At 40.4% G+C, this 16,821-nt stretch overlaps 1 protein-coding gene across 4 annotated transcripts in view; it reads left to right on the forward strand.

Annotated features, from left to right (window-relative positions):
• The window catches only part of LOC136130536 (cyclic AMP-dependent transcription factor ATF-7), an 86,425-nt gene that overhangs the window by 46,713 nt on the left and 22,891 nt on the right, over positions 1-16,821 (forward strand). For 2 of the 4 annotated variants that reach the window (XM_065887001.1, XM_065887003.1), the window contains exon 3: positions 16,693-16,789. The exons of 1 other annotated variant lie outside the window; for it this stretch is intronic. In XM_065887001.1, the coding sequence (XP_065743073.1) occupies positions 16,693-16,789 (97 nt within the window). Of the gene's footprint in view, positions 1-16,692; positions 16,790-16,821 lie in introns of those variants that run through there. One more of the 4 variants, XM_065887005.1, reaches the window with a different exon arrangement.

The following is a 16,821-nucleotide window of genomic DNA, read 5'->3' on the forward strand; positions in this document are numbered from 1 at the left end:
AAATAGTATTAAAAAGAGAGAGGGAGGACTTCCCTGGTGGCGCAGCGGTTGAGAGTCCACCTGCCGATACAGGGGACACGGCTTCCAGCCCTGGTCCGGGAAGATCCCACATGCTGCAGAGCAGCTAAGCCCGTGTGCCACAACTACTGAGCCTGTGCTGTAGCGCCTGTGAGCCACAACTGCTGAGCCTGCGTGCCACAACTACTGAAGCCTGCAGGCCTAGAGCCTGTGCTCTGCAACAAGAGAAGCCAATGCAATGAGAAGCCTGTGTACCACAACGAAGAGTAGCCCCTGCTCGCTGCAACTAGAGAAAGCCCGTGTGCAGCAATGAAGACCCAGTGCAGCCATAAATAAATAAATAAATAAATTTAATAATAAAAAGAGAGAGAGAGGGATTCTGGGAAGGTGACAGAGTAGAAAGGATCAAGAATCTGTTTCCCCACATAGACAATTGCACTGGCAGAATCTGTCTGATGTAGCTATTTTGGAAATTTGGAGTCTGTTGAAGGCTTGCAACTTCTAGGGGAAGAATTGGAGGGTAAATTGTGGTTAATTTCAGTCAATTTCAGCTCAACACAGTAGCAGCTACCCATCCCCCCACCCTCAGCCAGTGCCAAGCATCTGTGCATGTGTTCCTAGAGCAGTTTGCACACAGCATGTGGGGGAGCTAGGATGGTCAAAAAGGTCCTTTCCTCTAAGTAGCAGAGATCTATGCTCTGGGTGCTGATTGTTGCTTCTGATCACAGAGGTATAGACAGGTAGCCATTTTGTTGAACCTCTTCACATTGTTACAAGCCCCTCCCTCCCTGGCTGAAGTGACTTCTAGGGGATTTAAAGGTCCTGTGCCCTTTTTCTCCCCTTCATTTTTCACTTATTTCCCCTTTTGGAAGCCAGACATTAAAGTCAAGAACATTCAAAAACAGCCACATATATGGGGAAAATTAGGAAGTGACTGTGCATACCTAGGGAAAGTGTCAGAAAAGACCTAAGAAGGCATTAAATTTACACCTCATGCTGATCCTTGGCACAGAGACCCTACAACAATCATAAAAACAAAAACAATATCAAAAATAAGCAAATTCTGCAGAAGGGGGAAAGAATCTGATTTCCAGAGTTGTTTTATTAGATTGAAATGACTGGTGTTCAACAAAAAAACAAAAGGTGTACAAAGCAACAGCAAAGTATGGCCCATTCAAAGGATAAAAAAAAAATGGGGCTTCCCTGGTGGCACAGTGGTTGAGAGTCCGCCTGCCGATGCAGGGGACACGGGTTCGTGCCCCAGTCCAGGAAGATCCCACATGCCGCGGAGCGGCTGGGCCCATGAGCCATGGCCGCTGAGCCTGTGTGTCCAGAGCCTGTGCTCCACAACAGGAGAGGCCACGGCAGTGAGAGGCCTGCATACCACACACAAAAAAAAAAAAATCAACATAAACTGTCCCTGAGAAAGGCCTCATGGCAGATTTGCTAGACAAAGACTTTGAAACACCTGTCTTAAATCTCAAAGAACTAAAGGAAGATGTAGAGAAAGTCAAGAAAACAATGTATGAACAAAACGTAAATATCAATAAAGAGATAGAAAACCTAAAAAGAAATTCTGGAGCTGAAAATTCAGTTACTGAAATGAAAAATTCACTAGAGGTATTCAAAGGCAGATTTGAGCAGGCAGAAGAAAGAATCAGTGAACTTGAAAATAGGAGTTTGGGGAATTCCCTGGCAGTCCAGTGGATAGGACTCAGTCCTTTCACTGCCAGGGCCCAGGTTTGATCCCTGGTTGGGGAAGTAAGACCCCAGAAGCCGTGCAGCGAGGCCAAAAAAAAACAAAAAAGAAAAGAAAATAGGCATTTGGAAATTATCAAGTGTGAAGAACAGAAAATGAATACTGACAAGAAGCAAGCAAAGCCTGAGGGACCTGTGGGATACCATCAGGCAGACAAATATATGCATTGTTGGAGTTCCAGAAGTACAGGGAAGGAGGCAGGGAGGGAATAGAGAAAGAGAGAAGAAGGGGCAGAGAGAAAAATTGAGGAAATAACGTCTGAACAATTCCCAAATTTGTTGAAAGACATAACTATAAACAGAAAGCTCATACTCCTGGGGCCTTCCCTGGTGGTCCAGTGGTTAAGACTTTGCCTTTCAATGCAGCGGGTGTGGGTTCGATCCCTGGTCGGGAGCTAAGATCCCACATGCCTCAGGGCCAAAAAACCCAAAACAGAAGCAATATTGTAACACATTCAAAAAAGACTTAAAAAAAAATTTTTTTTTAACCCTCAAATTCCAAGGAAGAAGAACTCAGAGACCCACATCAAAACACATTATAACAAACTTTCAAAGGCCAAAAAGAAAGAAAGAATCTTGAGAGCAGCAGGAGAGGAGTGAATCATCACATACAAGGAATCATCAATAAGATTATAAGTAGACTTCTGATCAGAAACTTTGGAGGCCAGAAAACAGTTGACCAAACATATGCAAAGTGCTAAAAAAAAAAACTGTCAACCAAGAATCCTATATCCAGCAAAGCTGCCCTTCAAAAGTGAGAGAGAAATTAAGACATTCCCAGAGAGGTAAAAGCTGAGGGAGTTCGTGACTGCTAGACCTGCCCTGCAAGAAGTGCTGGAGGGAGTCTTGAAAAGTGAAATGAAAGTATACTAGACAGTAACTCAAAGCTGTGGGGAAAAATAAGAATCTCAAGAAAGGTAAATGCATGGGCAATTATAAAGCTAATATTATTACTGTAAGAATGAATGACTTGTAATTGTACTTTTTGTTTCCTACATGATTTAAGACAGTAATACATTTAAGGAAAAAAATTTATATTGTAAAAGCTAGTATTACTGTAACTTTGGTTTGTCACTTCAAATATTGTTTTTCATGTAATTTAAGAGATTAATGCATTTTAAAAATTATTTATGTTTTGGGGTCCGCAATGTATAAAGTTGTAATTTTGTGACATCAGCAGCTGAAAGGGGTAGGCAGAGAACTGTAAAGGAGCAGAGTTTTTGTATGTTACTGAAGTTAAGATGGTATAAATTCAAATTAGCGTATTAAAACTTTAGTATATTAAATGTAATCCCCATGGTAACCACAAAGAAAATAGTTGTAGAATATACACAAAAGGAAATGAGAAAGAAATTTAGAATTTTTACTACAAAAACTCAACAACAAATGACAGTAATGCAAGAAATGAGGGGCAACAAAGCTATAAGACATATGGAAGACAAATAGCACAATGACAGAAGTAAGTTCCTTCTTATTAGTAATTATTTCAAATGTAAATGGATTAAACTCTCCACTCAAAAGACAGAGATTGACGGAATGGATAAAAACACATGATCCAAAAAAGAATGCAGTATTGCCATTTGCAGCAACATGGATGAACCTAGAGAACATCATGCCAAGTGAAATAAGCCAGACAGAGAAAGACAAATATTATATGATATCACTTACATGTGGAATCTAAAAACTAATGCAAATGAATCTTTATAAAACAGAAACAGACTCACAGACCTAGAAAATAAACTTATGGTTACCAAAGGAAATGGAGGGATAAATTAGGAGTATGGGATTAACAGATACACACTACTGTATATAAAATAGATAAGCAATAAGGGTTTACTGTATAACACAGGAAACAATATTCAATATCTTGTAATAACCTATCATTGAAAATAATTTGAAAAAATATATATGTATAACTGAATCACTTTGCTATACACCAGAAACTAATGCAATATTGTAAATCAACTACACTTTAATAAAAACAAAACAAAACAAAAAACCCTATATGATCCAACTGTGTGCTGTCTACAAGAGACTTACTTGAGACCCAAAGACACAAACAGGTTGAAAGTGAATGGATGGGAACTTCCCTGGTGGTCCAGTGGGTAAGACTTTGTGCTCCCAATGCAGGGGGCCCAGGTTCAATCCCTGGTCAGGGAACTAGATGCTGCATGCATGCCACAACTGAGTTCTCATGCCACAACTAAGAGTTCACATGCCACAACTAAGAAGTCCGTGTGCTGCGATAAAGATCCCACATGCTACAACTAAGACTCAGTGCAGCCAAAATAAAAATAAATAAATAAATATATATTTTTAAAGTGAATGGATGAAAAAAGATGCTCCATGCAAATAGTATCCAAAAGAGCAAAGTGGTGGCTCTACTAACACCAGAATAAATAGATTTTAGATCAAAATAGGTTACAAAAGACAAAGAAGGACATTATATATTAATAAAAGTTTCAGTGCAGTAAGAAGATGTAACAACTATGTATAAGACTCTTAGAAGAAAAATAGGACAAAAGCTTCATGATATTGGATTTGACAGTGATTTCTTGGATATGACACCAGAGGAGCAAGTAAGAGAAAAAAATAGGTCGGATTTTATTAAAATTAAAACATTTTTGTACATTTAAAGACAATGTCCACAGAGTAAAAAGGCAACCTACGGAATGGGAGAAAATGTTTGCAAGTCATATATTGGATACAGGATTAATACCCAGAATGTTTAGAGAATTTCTAAAACTCAGCAACAGCAAAAAAACAATCTGATAAAAAAATAGGCGAGGGACTTACCTGGTGGCGCAGTGGTTAAGAATCCGCCTGCCATGCAGCAGACATGGGTTTGAGCCCTGGTCCGGCAAGATCCCACATGCCATGGAGCAACTAAGCCCGTGCGCCACAACAACTGAGCCTGCATTCTAGAGCCCACGAGCCACAACTTCTGAGCCCACATGCCACAACTACTGAAGCCCACGCTCTACAACAAGAAAAGCCACTGCAATGAGAAGCCTGCACACTGCAATGAAGAGTAGCCCCTGCTTGACGCAACTAAAGAAAGCTCATGCACAGCAACGCAGACCCAACACAGCCATAAATAAATAAATAAATAAATAAATAATTTTTTTAAAAAATAGGCGAAAACGTTGAATAGACATTTCTCCAAAGAAGATATACGAGTAGCCAACCAGCACATGAAAAAATGCTCAATATCACTCATCATTAGGGAAATGCAAGTCAAAACTACAGTACTACTTCACACCCATTAGAATGGTTACTTAAAAAAAACAACAGATAATAACTAGTGTTGGCAAGAATATGGAGAAATTGGAACTCTTCTGCCCTGTTGGTGGGAATGTAAGATGGTACAGCCAATGAGGAAAACAGTATGACAGTTCCTCAAAAAATTAAAAATAGGGTTACTATATGATCCAGCAATTCCACTTTTGGGTATATACCCAAAAGAACTGAAAGCAGAGATATTTGTACAACTGTATTCATAGCATTATTCACAGTATCTAAACTGCAAAAGCAACCCAAGTGTCCATCTACTGATAAATGAACAAAAAAATGTGGAATATACATACAGTGGGCTATCATGCAGCCTTAAAAAGAAGGAAATTCTGCAATATGCTACAATGTGGAGGAACCTTGAAGATGTGCTGAGTGAAATAAGTCACAAAAAGACAAATACTGTATGATTTCACTCATATGAGGTGCTTAGAGTAGTCAGAATCATAAGGACAGAAAGTATAATGGTGGTGCCAGGGAATGGGGGGAGGGGAGAATGGGGCGTTATTGTCTAATGGGTATAGAGTTTCAGTTCTACAAAATAGAATTGGAGACTTCCCTGGTGGTGCAGTGGTTGAGAATCTGCCTGCCAATGCAGGGAACATGGGTTTGAGCCCTGGTCTGGCAAGATTCCATATGCCTCAGAGCAGCTAAACCCGTGTGCCACAACTATTGAGCCTACGCTTCAGAGCCTACGCTTTAGAGCCTGCAAGCCACAACTACTGAGCCCACGTGCCACAACTACTGAAGCCCACGCACCTAGAGCCCGTGCTCCGCAACAAGAGAAGCCACCGCAGTGAGAAGCCCACGCACCACAATGAAGAGTAGCCCCCGCTTGCCGCAACTAGAGAAAGCCCGCACGCAGCAATGAAGACCAACACAGCCAAAAAATAAATTAAAAAAAGAAAAAGAGTTATGGGGGATGGATGGTGGTGATGGTTGCCAACAATATGAATGTATTTAATACCACTGAACTGTACACTTAAAACGGTTTATATGGTAAATTTTGTGTTATGTATATTTTACCACAATAAAAAAATAAAAAGAGAGCAAGAGGAGGAGCAGAAAAGATTTATACTTACTGCTTTCCTGTGATACTAGGGAATCCCATGGAAGTTGAGATGACCAGGACTTTCTAAGTACATTGAAACCTAAAGTAAAATTATATTTTTCAATCCCATAATAAACAAGATTCATAAATAAAACTAAAATACCTATTTTTCCTCAGTTAAACTGACAAGAAATTATATTTGCCACCCTCTTTTCTACACTGCCCAATCCCTGGTTGGAGTTGGCCTGTATGACCTTTGGAGCCTGTTTCCTTTCTGCTGTGATTTATTAGGCAAAAGATACCACCCATGGGGCTCATGATTTTTCACATTTGTCATAAACAGGAGGAGGGAACAGGAACGAAAATAAAATGAGTGATTGGGTGTGGCTGAGTGTTTAAAACTTCTGCTACTTAGAGGAATAGTTGCATCATTGGTCTGTATGTTATGGAATAATGCATTAATGTTAATCCCAGATCCTAACAGTGAAAATCCAGCAATTCAGTGCTGACTGTGGGTTTGAATATCATTTTTCCACTCCCCAACCCCCAACTGGTTTGTTGATTTGATTGTAATATACCTTTTCCTCTTGTCAGATTCTCCAGGGTAAACTTTGTAAACAGAGGAATCCAGTTCTTGACATGGCTTGACTCCTGTGGGATGCTGATATTCTGCCCAGTAAAATTCAAGTAATTGAGATCCTAAAAGAAAATGCTTAAAAGGATGTGGTTAAAATTACCACTAGTGGTTTGGGGAGTGAAGAAAGAAAAGGTTGCTGTTGATGAATTGACATTTTTTGCACAGAGCATTTTAGTTGGTAATAAAGTTCAGCAATGGACTCAGATACCCAAAGAAAGTAAATTGACCCACAAGACATGGCACCAGTATCCTTTCATACAACAGCAGTATAACTCCAGTGTACTGAAAGTGTCCTAAGTGCCTTTCTGTAATAAAGGGAATCTGGTGTCTAACAAAACAGTGGGAAGGATACACTGATTCTCACTTATTTGCATGATGAAATATACTTTGGAAGTGGAGATGGAAAGGGATCAGATCATTCTGAAAGTGTGCCCTGTTAAAGGTCTTAGAATCTAAAGGTGATAAAGCTTTTCAACAGTTTTTCTCATACCACTATATAAAACTTGACCTAATCACTTAAAAAGGAATTTATTGAGCGCCTATTGTGTGCTCTCCACGGAGTTAAGCCCCAACATGGGGGTGGTGGGGAAGGTAAGGAATAAGTGTAGGGGAACTCCTTGGCGGTCCAGTGGTTAGGACTCGGCGGTATTACTGCCAGGGCCGGATTCAATCCCTGGTTGGGGAACTAAGATTACAAAAGCCACATGTCATGGCCATAAAAAAAAAAAAAAAGTAAGTGTAGGATACATTTTTAACCCTCTGGTAGTTTATAGTTTAAAGGATAAAACTATATCCTTTATAGTGAGGCCATGTAGACTAGAATTCTAAATTATATGGTGCAGATTGTTCAGAGTACCATACAAGTTCAGAAAAGATAGACTACTGAAGATTAGAGAAGCTTTCAAAAAGCAATTGGATTTCAGCTGGACCTTGGAAAGTTGTAGTATTTGGATAAACTGAGGGGAGAGAGGAAGGCATGTCTGAGAATAGGGCGATTGTATGGAGGCACAAAATTGAAAACAGGTGGATTTTGCAGATCAGTAGAGACTGACCTCGATAGAAAGTGTTAGTGGAAAAATAGGAGAAAATAAAGTTATAAAAATACAAGAGGACCAGGGACTTCCCTGGTGGTGCAGTGGCTAAGAATCTACCTGCCAGTGCAGGGGACAGAGGTTCAAGCCCTGGTCTGGGAAGATCCCACATGCCACGGAGCAACTAAGCCTGTGCAGCACAACTACTGAGCCTGTGCTCTAGAGTCCACAAGCCACAACTACTGAGCCTGTGTGGTGCAACTACTGAAGCCCACACGCCTAGAGCCCGTGCTCTGCCACAGGAGAAGCCACTGCAATGAGAAGCCTGTGCACCTCATGAAAAGTAGCCCCCGCTCGCCACAACTACAGAAAGCCCGCACGCAGCAACGAAGACCCAACGCAGCCAAAAATAAATAAATAAAATACTAAATTATTTTTAAAAAATCATTTACAAAAAATACAAGAGGACCAGAAAACTAATAGATTTTACATTGCTTTAAAATCTCCTTTGGAAATGATTTTAGCGCCCCCACCCTCTGAGTCAAGAAATTCTTCCCAGTGATTTAAATCCCTTTTGCTGCCATTTTGATCTTTTCCTGTTGTCTTCATTTTTGAAATTCTATTTGTTTCTTATTCTAAGCTCCTCCCATTAGGGTATTCTTGGTCCCCACTGGGCCCAGCCTTTAGTTCCATAGGAAAGAGCTGGTGTTTACAATATCAACTGTCCTTTTGAATGTTGATGATGAAAATACTCCTGCCATTGTACACATGGATAAGAGTTTTATAAGTTGGGGATGCTTTGTAGCCCTTTAATGAGATATGCTAGTTGGCATTTATTCAACAGCTGTTTATTAAGCATCCACTATGTGCAGGTACTGTTGTGAGTGCTTGGAATACTTCCACGAGCAAACATATGAGGATTCTTGCCCTTGAGGGGCATATATTCTATCAGATGGCTTCTCTGCTAGACCAACTATCAAATAATGTCTCTTCTCTCAAAATTCCTTCTTTTTACAAGGGACTAATTTAGTCAGCTGCCAGAATCTTCTAAGACACTCAAACAGCCTTCCCCAAGCAGAAAATTCCTCAATCCACAGACAAAGAAATTTACCTTAGGTACAATTTGGTGGGTTTTTCCCCCTCCCTTTAGTTTATACTCCTTCATTCCCCTGACATTTTCTCTTAGAATATTTTGAGAAGAAGTTTCCTGTTCTTATTTTTCCTCTGTAAATTACCTTGCTCACACATGCAGCCTATGAGCTGCTGCTGCTGTGGTTGTATTTATTTGTTGAACAATCCTGTACTTTGAAATGATTCATTCAAGAGCCATGAAGCATTCAAAGCAGGATGTGTGACTCATTTTGTAAACAGCAGCATCTTGAAGTAGAAAGCAGGAGCCTAAGATTGACTAAGGTACAAACGAAAGTTATGTTGGATTGAGGTATGTGTATTTAGTCCCTTCCCTTCTCCCTTTCCCTGCTTTCCCAAATATAAATGATGCATTGGGAATAGAAGCTCTGCAGTGAGGGTGAGAAGCCTTATTAAGACTGTTGCTGATCTCCCAGTTTCTTCTTTCAGGATATGTGATCAGCTGAAGTGATTAAATAGTGTTCAAAAAAAGGTCAGCTATTCTTGCCACCCTACTCAGCACCAAGATCACTGTATTCTATAGCTTTCTACCTATAGTTCTCAGTTTTCTCCTGCTTTTTCAAACTATTTTCTTTCATCAGAATATGCCCAAGTGTAGATACTGTAATAAAAGAAAGCTATTCTGTCCATGAAGCGCTGCCAAACCCACAAACTTTGGAGAAGAGAGTAGTTAGGTTTCAGCGTAAGTGACTTTCAGACTATCATAAATATAAATTCAGTTGCCTGATAGTTTAGGCATTCAGGGCTCATTTCCTAATAACTAAAGAGTTCTGATTTGTCTCCTTCCCCCAGCCTACTCTTCTAAAACAAGGAAAGTGACGTGAATTAATCATAGGTCAGGATATAAGAGCATTTTTAAATGTGAGACAAATCCACATGGAAACTGGAGCTGTGGTGGCCAAAAACAACATTTCAGGAATGAATTTGGCTAGGGGTTGAGTACATACTGCACAGAAATTTCATTAGTCACAAAACTTTACCAAGGATTTACTTGAAACTACTACATTTCTGATGCCCATATGCTTGTGCTTGGCTCAGAGTCAAAAGACAAACATTTAGCTTTAGTTTGGCCTGAGCTCTCATTTGCCCTGAGCCTTCTCTTCAATTCTGTTTAGTGTTGCTGTTTCAGAAAGCTTCTGGGAGACTAGTCTTAACAGGATTAGTAAAAGAACTCTAAGCACTGACTTATTTAGAATTATTCTACAAAGAAAAACTAATTTTTACTATAATACCGGTCTGCCTTGAGATTTGAAAAGGGAAAGAGGAGAGAACTAACTGAATACATGCTGTATGCCAGGTACTAAGTGTTTTATATAATTATTTCATTTAAAAGCTTAAGAAAAGTGGGGTATGAGGGGGCCTTCTGGGGTGCCCGAAATATTTCATCTCTCGATCTGGGTTGTAATTACACCAGCATGTACTTATATAAAAATTCATTGAGCTGTATACTTGAGATTTTTTACAGTTTGTATACATTATACATCAACTTTTTAAAAATTAAAAAATTTAAGGCTTCAGGGACTTCCCTGGTGGTGCAGTGGTTAAGAATCCACCTGCCAATGCAAGGGACATGGGTTCGAGCCCTGGTCCGGGAAGATCACACATGCCGCAGAGCAACTAAGCCTGTGCAGCACAACTACTGAGCCTGCGCTCTAGAGCCCATGAGCCACAACTACTGAGCCCTCGTGCCACAACTACTGAAGCCCTCACGCCTCGAGCCCGTGCTCCGCAACAAGAGAAACCACTGCGGTGAGAGAAGCCCGCGCACGGCACGAAGAGTAGCCCCCGCTTGCCACAACTAGAGAAAGCCTGTACACAGCAACGAAGACCCAACACAGCCAAAAATAAATAAATAAAAAAAATTTTTTTTTTAATTTAAGGCTTCATTCATTGACATGTATTCCTGATTTCCAGTTCACACCATGCTTGTTCTTCAAGCCATTCCTAACTTTACTTGGCTCTGCTTATTTTGTCAGTTTGCTAGTAGGTAGGATTCCAGTTTCTTTTCTTTTTTTCATTAATTTATTATTTATTTTGGCTGCGTTGGGTCTTCATTGCCGCGCGCGGACTTTTCTCTCTGGTTGTGGCGAGCGGGGGCTACTCTTCATTGCGGTGTGTGTGCTTCTCATTGCGGTGGCATCTCTTGTGAGCACGGGCTCTAGGCACGTGGACTTCAGTAGTTGTGGTGCACTGGCTCAGTAGTTGCAACCTGCGGGCTCTAGAGCACAGCCTCAGAAGTTGTGGCGCACAGGCTTAGTTGCTCTGCGGCATGTGGGATCTTCCTGGACCAAGGATCGAACCTGTGTCCCCTGCATTGGCAGGCAGACTCTTAACCACTGCACCACCAGGGAAGTCCCAGGGTTCCAGTTTCTCATCACAGCAGGATGGGTGAGAATGAAACTTCCTAGAAATGGAAACTTTTTATCAAAACTGTACTTTCACTGCCCATCCTAATACTAATACCACTTTTCAGATTGACTTCCTCATAGTCCTGATATTCCATTTTATGCTTCTTAACATTTCTTAAACTAAGAAAATTTCCTTTCTTGATTTTTTTTTTCCTCCACTGGGGAGTAAAATTCAGAAGTAACCAAAATTGTTTTGATTTGCCTTTTCTGTTATCTCCTTGCTACTAACAAGGCAGTGCATTAGAATTCCATTTAGTCTTTTCTCCCAATTACATACAGTACCTTCTGTCTCCATCTTCCTAATTTCCCTATCCTAGGTATTTGCAGATCAGTAGTACATCAGCCATTTTATGAAATGAGGTTGGGAGTTTTCTGCCTGTTTTTTTCCTTCCAAGTTTCAGATCCAAAAACATGTGTTGGCAGTTTGGCAAGAGAAACTAAAAAACAGCCCTTTTTTTGGTTTGTTTGTTTCTTTCTTTCCCTGTTATCTTGTAGCAGGGTTTCTCAGCAGAGACACAAATGACATTTTGGGTCAGATAATTTTTTGTTTTGGAGAGCTGGCCAGTGCACTATAGGATATATATCAGCATCCCAGGCCTCAACCCTCTAGAGTTCGGTAACATCCCCCAGGTTGTGACAAGCAAATATTTCTCCAAATATTGCCAAATGTCGGGGGCAGAGTTGCCCCTTGTTGAGAACCACTGCCATATAGTATAAGCTGTATTTAGAAAAACTGTGTTTGTGGGGAAAAAATCAAGTTTGGGGAATTCCGTGGCGGTCCAGTGGTTAGGACTCCACACTTTCACTGCTGAAGGCCTGGGTTCAATCCCTGGTTGGGGAACTAAGATCCCACAAGCCACGTGGCATGGCCAAAAAAATAAATTAAAAAAAAAAAAGAATCAAGTTTGGCACATGATTAAAATTCCCATTAGATCTTTGAGCATGTTATCTAGGTCGGAGCTGTCCAAAAGAAATGTATTGCAAATCACGAAATGCAAGCTACGTATCTAATTTTAAATTTTCTAGTAGAAACATTAAAAATCAAAAATAAACAAGTGACATTAATTTTAATAATATATTTTATTTGACCCAGCGTATTCAAAATATTGTCATTTCAGCATATAATGAAAATAAAATTAATGAGATATTTTACATTCTCTTTTTCTTTTTTTGTACTAAATCTTTGACTTAGTACAGTACATCTCAGTTTAGACTAGCTACATTTCAAGCGCTCAGTAGCCACACGCGGCTAGTGGCTGCCGTATTGGATAGGGCAAATCTAAATCATCTTGGTCTAAAGATAGGGTACAAATTAGCACATAATACTTTCCCTCTCCCATTTATGCCAAGAAGCTGTCCTGATTCACTTACTTGCGCTAATAAGACTCTAAACTTTATTGTGTTGCTATTCAAATCTTCTCCCAAGGCATATAAAATGCCTTCCTGATCCACTGTAACTCAAATTCTTTAGCCCCCATTTTGAATAATATCAGCCCTCAGTTTTCTTGGAGATGGTGAATATCTACATGTTTATTGATAATTATCATTATTTACCCTACAACCACAGTGAATGTTCCCTAAATTGAGTGGCTCTTTGCCATAACCTTAGTCATAGGTAAGAGCAAAGAACAAAGGAAGACCCACGAAGGGTATTAACAAGTGGGAGAGCTAGATTTTTAAATGGGCAGTAATTCAAAAAGGAAATCCTTTTGGGAGCCCCTAATCTATTTTTTAATAAGGTCAAATTTTTATCACTTAATAATTTTAGATGTTTTAATTGAGAAATTGCTTTTAGAGGTATGGTTTCCTAAGCATGTGGTTCAAGATTGATCTAGAGAATTCTTGAGTTAACTCTTAAAACGAGAGAGAATATAAGGAACAATGAAAATCATAGCCAGAGTGACATTCACTTTGATTTAAAAAAAAAAAAAACTTCAGTAAACTTTTATTCTCTCCCTCCTACTCTGGGCATACAAGAACTGTGTTAGAAATAGCAGGGAGAGATGACCAGAGCCGAGACCAGGCCAGTGCCCTGCTTCTTAAAATTCTGCCCTTTTGGCTCATCCTCTGAAGCATACTACCTGATTTAGTCAGGAGGGATTCTTAATTTTTGTGGTGTCATAACCCCCAATGGCAGTTTGGTGAGGCCTATGAACCCCTTCTCAGAATAATATTTTTAATTTTTTTTTTTTTTTTTTTTTTTTTTTTTTGCGGTACATGGGCCTCTCACTGTTGTGGCCTCTCCCGCCGCGGAGCACAGGCTCCAGACGCGCAGGCCCAGCAGCCACGGCCCACGGGCCCAGCCGCTGCGTGGCATGTGGGATCTTCCTGGACCGGGGCACGAACCCGTGTCCCCTGCATCGGCAGGCGGACTCTCAACCACTGCGCCACCAGGGAAGCCCCCAGAATAATATTTTTAAATCAATAAAATAAAAGACATAGGATTATAAAGGAAGCAATTATTTTGATATATAGTTATTAAAAATGTTTTTAAAATATTTGATAATGTAACATGTGCTTTTTTAAGCATAATGCTGTCTATAAGTTCTAGTGGTAGGTCTAGTGACTATCATAATTTTGAAGTAGTGATGAGTATAAAGGCTATTATTTTGAGATATCTACAATAACTATAATGTGATATGAAAATGTGTGCAATTTCTATTATGAATTAGGAATGCTAAATTTCAGTTAGAGTTTAGTGAAAATAAAGACGTGATTTTTTTTTTTCTACCCACTTCACAGTTATCAAAACCCTCTGAGATGCTGATAGGTGGGAGATCCCTTCAGTCACCTTCAGTCCTCTTCATATCCCAGCTTTTGATTTGGAAAAAATAAAGAGCTCAAAGGGGAATAGGGCGGTGTAGAAGGGAGTGGGGGGTATGCAGCAGAGAACTAGAGGACAAGCAAGTCAGGACTGTGCAGAGAAGTTGTAACAAGAAGCGGAGTTGCCTTTTAAAATATTAAACAGTCCTAACGAGAGCGAAACCTGGAGGTTTAAAATCTTTCTCCAAGGGACTTCCTTGGTGGCGCAGTGGTTAAGTATTCACCTGCCAATGCAGGGGACACAGGTTCGAGCCCTGGTCAGGGAAGATCCCACATGCCCGTGGAGCAACTAAGCCCGTGCACCACAACTACTGAGCTGGCGTGCCACAACTACTGAAGCCCGTGCTCCTAGAGCCCGTGCTCCACAAGAGAAGCCACTGCAATGAGTAGCCCCCGCTCACGCAACTAGAGAGAAAGCCCACGCGCAGCAACAAAGACCCAACGCAGCCAACAAAAATGAATAAATAAAATAAAATAAATTCTAAAATAAAATAAAATCGTCTTCCAAGCAGTTTTGGATAAGCTGTATTTCCAATAGTAGAAAAGGACTTTTTTGCATGAAAGTCATTCTTCTGTATTCTGGAACATTGTGCCAATTTTTTAAAGCTACCTACAGGAAATTTCCTTGAAGTTACTTATAAATGTATTTTTGAAAAAAGATGGTTATTACTATTACATTTTGAAAATGTACACCCGTCTTATCCACTATTCTTCCTATCCTTGTGAAATGATGGTTTTTTCCTCCTTTTTAGACTAGTTCTGCTCATCTCCTTTTACTGAGTACCCGGCAATCCCAGACCCTCCACGGTGACTTGTTTAACCTAGAAATATACCCATGGTTAACAGACTGTTCCCCCCCTTTCCCACCCCCACCCTTCTTTCATTAGGAAAAATCTGTGACTGACAAAGTTGATATCTACGGTTCACCAGCGATAGAGAAAACTAAAGTTCTTGGCTAAATATCCCCACACTTTATTCGGTTTTGTCCTAGATCTATTGGAAACCACTAAGGCAGTGTTCTTTTGACTGTTGTACTTCTTGATTCTTCATATTTTAATTGAAATTTTCCTTCACCCTTCAGGCCTATAGGCCTAGCCTGGAAGGATTTTAGGTCTTAAGCTGGCTTTAGTTATGATAGGGCTCAGAGCAAATTTGGGAAAAGCTACTTATAGATAAAATAAAGGAATTTAAACAGTTCAGTGATGCTTTCTTGACTGGATAGGTGCTAGGATGGGGCCAACTCCTGTCTGGTTTGCAGTCAGGAAGAGCTGTGGATAGAGGGCTAAAGGTAGTTTTGGTGGGAAGTGTGTATCTATCTAACGAGGAAAGTGAAAAGAGAGGACTAACCAATCATTATTTTTAGAAACAAAAAGACAAATAGCACCATGTTTTGGAGCCTGGCTGGTGAAAGAGCTGTGGAAAACTGCAGCATCCAAGCTGTTACTGTGTTGCAGGCATGTTTTAATGAAGGAACTAGCCAGCCAGCCTCAGAGGAAATTTTGAGTGTATCATTGTTCTGAATTACTGCTGTTCATCTGTTCCCTTCACCTCCCCCTTCTGAAGAAGGGGTGGGAGCATAAATTATTGTCCAGTAACACTGTCTTACTTAGTCATAAACTGAAGCAGACCTAGCCTCACATTTTCATTGTCCTTTCACCCAAACCCTTAAATAAATAAAATCTCTATACCATCTCCTTTTTCCCTTCCCTCATCCTGGCCACAGGCTTCTCCCTACCCAAAAAAAATTTTTTGCTTGCATTTTTATTCTACCATTATATAGCCAACAACATTGCACTGGCCCCTTTATGGCTGATGGAGCCGAGGCGGCCTGCCCGATTAAGGGAGACAGCATTTGGCCAATGGGGCTGGTGTGTGCCATTACTGCTGGCTGTTGGGCCTCTGTCCTCTACAGCTCCATCCTGGCTCATTAAAACCCTGAGCCAAAGATCTGGGCAGACGCCTGCTGCAGCACTGTGGGGGCCAGGAAGTTAAATTGTTCTCCTAATCCTGCATAATTTATCTCCCTGTTAGCCCGCTCATAAACAGTCCAATTCAGCCCCACTGTGGAGAACTTCATTCTGAATTTCCTATTTTTCTGATGACCAGCTAGTACCCAGCCTTTCCCTTCTCCTCTTTATTATTTTTATTAAAAATTATTTTCCCCTTGTTTGCTACGAGTTTGCCTTAATGTTTTTTTCATTTGGAACCTCCTTCCTGGATCCCACTTCACCAACAATCTGTCCATTTCTCTAGTTTGGACCTGATATTACAGAGCAGTTGGTGCTATGGTCTTCCCCTTACCCTCTCCTCCAAGATTTCTAGTGCTTTGTTTTCTCCTTCCCTATTTTCTCCTTTTTAATCCATCTTCTCTCCTTTTCCATCATTTCCATTTTTTCCTCCTTTCTATTCCTTCTCCAGTCCCTCTTTCCAAGGACCAACCTTGTTGCAGGATGTTTGGTAGGACATTTTGAAAAGGCACTGAATGGCTTATTTTTTTTTCACATCTCTGTTTCTGTTTCGTTTCAGAGATTTACAAACGAGGACCACCTGGCAGTTCATAAACACAAGCATGAGATGACATTGAAATTTGGCCCAGCCCGAACTGACTCAGTCATCATTGCAGGTATTTGCTGCCCCAGAAGCCATGTGCCTTGA

The sequence above is a fragment of the Phocoena phocoena genome, chromosome 11 (genome assembly GCF_963924675.1).
Source record: "Phocoena phocoena chromosome 11, mPhoPho1.1, whole genome shotgun sequence".
Classification (NCBI taxonomy): Eukaryota; Metazoa; Chordata; class Mammalia; order Artiodactyla; family Phocoenidae; genus Phocoena; species Phocoena phocoena.